Source organism: Ruditapes philippinarum, unplaced genomic scaffold (genome assembly GCF_026571515.1).
Source record: "Ruditapes philippinarum isolate M1 unplaced genomic scaffold, ASM2657151v2 ctg865_1_1_1_1, whole genome shotgun sequence".
Taxonomy (NCBI): Eukaryota; Metazoa; Mollusca; class Bivalvia; order Venerida; family Veneridae; genus Ruditapes; species Ruditapes philippinarum.
Genome location: NW_026860212.1, coordinates 388,437 through 395,141, shown reverse-complemented (window position 1 = coordinate 395,141; position 6,705 = coordinate 388,437). Strand labels below are relative to the sequence as shown.

The 6,705-nt window shown below is 33.2% G+C and overlaps 1 protein-coding gene across 1 annotated transcript in view; it reads right to left on the bottom strand.

Annotated features, from left to right (window-relative positions):
* Positions 1-1,471: 1,471 nt before the first annotated feature.
* The window catches only part of LOC132759250 (ciliary microtubule associated protein 1A-like), a 26,387-nt gene continuing 21,153 nt past the window's right edge, over positions 1,472-6,705 (bottom strand). Inside the window, exons 3-5 of the mRNA XM_060750990.1 lie at positions 5,967-6,071; positions 3,566-3,676; positions 1,472-2,062 (exon numbers count right to left, since the gene is read on the bottom strand). Coding sequence (XP_060606973.1) covers positions 1,575-2,062; positions 3,566-3,676; positions 5,967-6,071 — 704 coding nt within the window. The 3' untranslated portion in view covers positions 1,472-1,574. The remainder of the gene's footprint in view (positions 2,063-3,565; positions 3,677-5,966; positions 6,072-6,705) is intronic.

Below are 6,705 nucleotides of genomic sequence, written 5' to 3'. Positions count from 1 at the left end.
CGAAGAGATTGCGATATATCAAAGCAAATTAATGGAGTACATGGTTTATCACTGATTGCATGAAACTTTTTTATGAAAAACATTCATGTAATTACATATGATTCCTTAATAACATGATAGTGAAAATATTTAAAATATCTCACTTCGTACTGATATTTAACGTATAATCACTGAAAACAAAAATTATATGTACGTGACAAAGCTATCAAGATAACATAGGTATTATGTTACAACAAACGCCATTACTTATTAAAATCTCATAGTTTTATCAAATGATTTTCTTTGTACTAAAAAGTGCAATTGCATGTTAACAATATATGAGTTACAAGTGGTGATAAGAATCTATGGAAGGAATATAACCTAATTACACACTTGGAAGAGCTTACTGTGTACGTTTCAAATAAAACAATATAATTAAATGTTGAAAAAATGGTAATCGCCACTTTCCAGGCTTTTCGTCCGACTTCGGAATACTTTGACCACTACATTAGGTATGCGCATTGGCACATACTAAGTATGTCAATAAAATCACATTTCCTTATCAAAAGTTCCATGTTAGTCAAAGCCAACATTTTACATAAGTCCTATAGGAGAAGACTCTTCACTGTCGTTTGCTCACTTTGCATGTTTTTATGTGTTGAACTTGTTTAAAATTAAATATACATATAGATTAAGGCAGGTCTGTTTGAAAACGGGACAAAGGCTAAATCTACATATACAATCACATTTGACTGATGCTTAAAAAACTAGAGTATATACGGTTTAAGTACTTTCAATAAAATGTAATATGATGTAACTAGCATAATACAAAGTACAGAAGAAAGTTTGTCTTTTATCTGATGAAAAAAATACAAAAAAAACACGCAAGCGCTACTTAATGACAATGATTGTACGGTAGATAACGGCTGGCGTATCATTTAGCCAAGTTGTTACTCAATACCAGCTTAAATAAATAATAATAACATCAAATATTCTGTTTCGTCTAAAGATATGAATCAGGTTTTTTTCCGTGTATTAGTGTACCTAGATTCACATTCGTTCATTTGTATTGTATGTCTTATACATGTTCAGAGACACAGAACCACCCTGTAGCACAAACTCCTAGTTAGCTCAGACTCACAATCATCAATATGCCTATAGATATTACATTTGTACATACACATTCATTAAAAATTTATATAAAAATGCTTTACTGTAATGATATTGCTGGGTTGGACATCGTAACATTTGCTAACAACTTAGAATACGTCACTTCAAATTAATGAAAATTATTGCAAAATAAATTAACAGAAAGTAAAAAATAGATAGAATATTCTGTTTTATCTTAAGATATACAAGACGTATGTCAGAATTTTTATATAAGCTTATTCACACTCCCTCATTGAAAAATATATAGTATTATTAGTAAAAATCCCCACCTTACTGTCACGAAATCGCAATATATAAAAGATGTTCCAGATAAAGATATATAAATGCTTTACTTCGTGTATTTTACTGTAACATTTGCTACAAATATGCCATTGATCATGAAGAATATTGCAAAAATAGATTAACAGAGTCTAAAAATAGATAGATCATTCTGAGACATCAGCAAATGTCAATGTAGGCATGCAAAATTCTGAATGTCGAACACCAATCACGTGACGAGGAGACTGTTCCATGTGACTATTTACATTTTGCGGATTGTATGCCCCAGGGCCAGGGGTAATGTTTTTATTGTGATAGGTATAATTTCTACCTAAGACAGAATATTCCGGACTTTTTCGTTTCGTTACAGATGGAGACTGGGCGCCATATTGTGCTGGGCCGGGGGTGTTAGCCAAATCTTCAGCAAAGCCGTGTTTCTCTCGTCTAGGAAACAATGTATGTGACGGGGCACCTGTCCGATTCGGCACTTTGCTGCCTAAAGTCGATGGAAGCAGATACACGTTAGGTGATGGGCCATTATCAACGCTCCTCATTTTGGTCCTTGGTGACATACTGTACTGTGGGGCATTCTTTTCCCAAAGTGGTCGTCTGTCTGTATCGTACGCACCAGGTCCCGGCGTATTATTCTTTTTCACTGTAAGTTTAAACAATATAATATAGAATAACAGGTTACATCTTTACCAAACTATACGTTTATAACAGATTTTTTTTTTCATTTGGCAAGCGTGGCGTTCATCTGTGTTTGTTAAGTACATCTTACAGCAAAGTGTTGTGTAGCATATACTAGTAACGCATACGTTATTAAAACCTTTACAAGTCAGATAACCGGGTCTACCTACAACACTTGCAATATAATCTGTAAACACGCACACACTTCGTAACCCATAATATACTGTGAGTTAATATAATTTCATGGCCATGGAAATTTCATGGTTTTGTCAGAAAAGATGTATTCGTGGATTCTTAATTCTTGGATTACAAATTTGCAAAAATGTAATAATGCAAATTATGCTTTGCAATACAATCTTACAGCAGACGATATGAAATTTTATTGGATCTTAAATTCGTGGATTGACTTGTTCATGAAAATCGCACTCATTTTAAGTGTCCTACGTATAAGAATTATTTTGCAGTCAACGCACGGGCATAGCATGGAAAGCTCAACATATCCTTAATACAGTAAATATTGACTTGGTGCAATATTCATCAATTGTGCAAAAATCTTCACAGCTGATTAAGCGTAACATATACCCGTTTTACCGGCATGCTGTTTTAACTTTCTGGAACACTTAATAAATTCATATGATTTTTTCCGTACAAATTTTAAATGTATAACGAATGATGCGTAATAATATTTGATTGAATGAATTTTAATGAAATAACGGAAATTTGAATAATTGTTTCTACAGATAACCGGAGACAATGTGATAATTCATATATGAGCAAATTGCATTGTTGTTTGTCCTGAACTTCAATTTTCTAACATGCCATTGGTAAGTGATATTTCATGCATAAACTATTAGAATTGCCAGGTCAGTAGCTTATAAAATATGCATGGTTGCCTGGTAGCATCAATAAGTTAATTGTGCCTATAAATCATGAAAATATGCTGACGCACTACTAAAAGTCATACAAAAGTTCATTTTGTTCTGCTGTGTTTATAACTCAAGCATGCAAGCTCTATTTATGCCTATCCTTAATTGATTAGCATGAAGAATTTAATATGAATGTTGTTTAATATAACTTGTTGGTTAAATAAACACAGAAAGGTACGATTGTGTTGCTCAAAAAATGTTGACAATGATGGTAAGTACAGGAAGAGCATGTCATTTCAAGATAAGCGGGCATCATTTATTTTATTATTGATTCACATCGTTCCTGATTAAGCTGTCAAGCCGTTTACCAGTACATGTACTATAGGTGCCTTAACGTCCACAAGGAACTGATTACTTCTGTACATACCAGAGAAGAGGTACAGTGCGAATGACCACAGAAATTATTCCATGATCAATCACAACTAAAGTGACCTGCGCAATCTCGGAATCGAACCCGGATTGCCCGATTCACAGTCCAATGTTCTACCTATTGAGCTAATATTGTTACTTTAATACCGTACATTACAATGTATTAAGATTACCTGGAGTTTTCGGTCTAATCCCGAATGAGAAGGAAGGTCGCGTGTTCTTGCCACGTGATCCAAGGGAGGAGTCTACATTATATGCGGGACCCGGGCTGTCCGACTTAAATGCTGAAAAAAATGAAACAATAGTGTTATCGTTATTCCAACAGTAGAGAACTCACTTATCAATAAGAATATAACATTTGAAAGAATGTTTTGTTTTTGTGTTTGTTTTTTGCTATACGATACCTATTAGTGTTGTATCAGCATGGGACTCATACAATCATTCAAAATGTAGCAAAAGTACAAAGAAAATGAAACCCAATTGTGTGCATGTATCACACAGTATTACGTGCAAGTTAAATATGTACATGGAAAATCAAACAAAGGTTGATTACTAGATGATCAGAACCGTAAAAATGCATTTCGTGGCACATATTTTGATAATTTGAATGAAAAAGAATGTAATTCACGTTTATATTGCGTGTACGATATTTTTTAAGATAATACACGTCTGACTCGCAAGCTTTAACGTACTTTCTAATATTAAAGATTAAGTATAGACAAAGTGAACAACTCAATAAATCGTTCTATTTTGCTATCTTTAGTCGTATAAAAAATATTTCTCTGTCAGCAATCAATCACACATTTAAAGTTTGAAAATAATCTTGAATCGTGTCACATATCGGCTTGACCGGCCACTCATGGTAGAAAAATAAAACTGTAAAATATCTCGAAACAACTTGGTTTGATATTTTAAGTTTTGAAGTATAAGTAACAATATGGCTCGTGGGTACTTTGATATACTCGTTAAAGTCCTTAGGGTCACTCGATGTTGTATTTATAATGCTATAACAAGTAAATCACGATGCGTTATCAGCACTTAAAGTTACATAACAAACTGCAGTAACACTCGAAATTTTGTCCAGATAGTTTTTTATTGTTGACAAACCAATTAAATATACACTCGAAACTTAGACGTTTCTTTGAAGTGGGTTTTGAGGACTAAATCTTGTTAAATGCTTTAAACTGTAATAAATTCACGAAAACCGATTTAAAAGCATTAATTTTAAGATTTAAATGCCCTGTCAAGGATTATAATTCGGGTTCTGATTATTTTTGCAGTTTTATGGCATACAACATTTGTTTTATTATTTCTTTAAACATCTAAGGCACACAGAGACATGACTGCCTCTGTCTTGTAAACATGAAACGTTAATCCATGATATAACAAATTTTACAGTCCATCATTTGTTATTAAAGTATGGATAAAGTTTAGTGTCTATGTAAGTAGAATAATCGGCTCCATATTTAGTCACAATGGCACCATCGAGGTCATATGAACGCTTCACAACCAAATACTCTTCCTTGCATTATTTCACACACGACCAGATATTTGAATATCACCACTAACCAGCTGTGCACTTATGGGATAGCTACCTCAACTGAGATAATTTGGCGTTCCTGTCGAGTTTTGTAAATATATGGCGAGGACCGTCAATGCTATGTCGAGATCCGTAAATATTTGTCGAGGTCCTAAAATAATTTGCGAAGTCCATACGTATAATAATAAATTATGAGAGTAGCCCTAAGACCAAAGATTGCTATTGATAAAGAAGCAACGAGTAAATCGGATGTATACTGTTTCGAACGACACCACGGTATTTACTTTTCGTCCAGTTAAATTCTAACATTATATTGGATGTGAGGATTTGAAAGATAAAATCACTTAAACCTTTTAATACTAGTGTAAATCGATGATTTTTATGTCTGAAAATAACACAGTCATAAAAAGAATGCTTTTGAAAGTGCGTAATTAGCGTCTTAAAAAGCGAACGTTCAGTTCCACATAGTGAACGATCGATACATATTGTGATATATCGTTGAATTATCTCTTAATCGAGACATTAACCGTTATATGTCATTATAAAAATGTAAGTTAACAAGCTTGTATCGACAGATCATGTTAAAGGTTGTTTTAGCAGAAACAATGGCGTCGATATTGTAAAAAGATTGAGCTTCTCACGCCGGAAGCGTTGCCTCGTGATCTTTTCTAAAATTACTTTGCGAGATATGTTCAATATTAAACCTTTCAGAGTGCTTTGTCCCTTGCTTTGTTTATAATTGGAAGGAGTTTTAAGCCAGATAATTAAGAAATAATCTGAGTCAACCATTGGTCAATTTAATGGTTGACCTTATGCGCATTTATCGAACAATGGTGATATTTTAAAGTGTTTAAATTATTCGCATCCAAATGAGTATGAAAACTGTTACGAATTATGCCTATATGTGCTTCATTTTGATAAATTTCTGTCAAGAGGATATTTTTTTAATCAGTTCACAATATAAGCCGTTATAATAAGCCCTATTGTTATTACAAGCAAATATTTAGTGGTATGAAACAATAACAAATACTTACACCATGACCTTGACCCGAATGAGAACGCCGGAGAATTCCTTTTTGTTACATCTGCGTTGTTTCTACCGACTGTAGGTGGTAATAAGTAATGAGCTGGTCCAGGCCCTGAAAATAGAGAAAATAGTATATTAAAACAGTTTTGACAAATCTGGCAGTCCAGGCATAGAACACTTAAATGGCAGTGCTGTCATGCCTCAAGTACACACACAGGACAACTTGCGTGTTCAAAGCTATAATAATGTATTAAAATTTAAAACGTAATGTTGGCATGTAGTTTAAACATGCTTTATTTTAGTTCGTATAAGATGAAAACTTGTAGCCTTTTTGAACCTTTCTCGAGTCCGCCGTCTAGAACTAACCGTTATAGTTATATGTCTTATGAATCATACTCGAAAGTGGGAGATGAGTTAACTTTTTTTGTTGATTTAAAAAAATAGAAACTTTATTAAAAATATATCAAAAGTGTAAGAAATGTATTAAACGCTGTGGGTATTCTTAATCTATGTCTTTTTGTGTATGTTCCATAAAAGCTTTAACAGAAAATAAAACATGTTACCAACATGCTCGACATACTACTTCGTCACTACAGAGGTGTACGGTTACTTTTATCATTTTTAAACAATAGTTCATATGGAGCTTAAGTATCTAAGAGAAATCACTTTGTTTCTTTACTTCCCAACAACTTTGCTAACAAGAATACTTTGTTGTTGTTTTTTTTTATATAAAAATTAGCATGAAA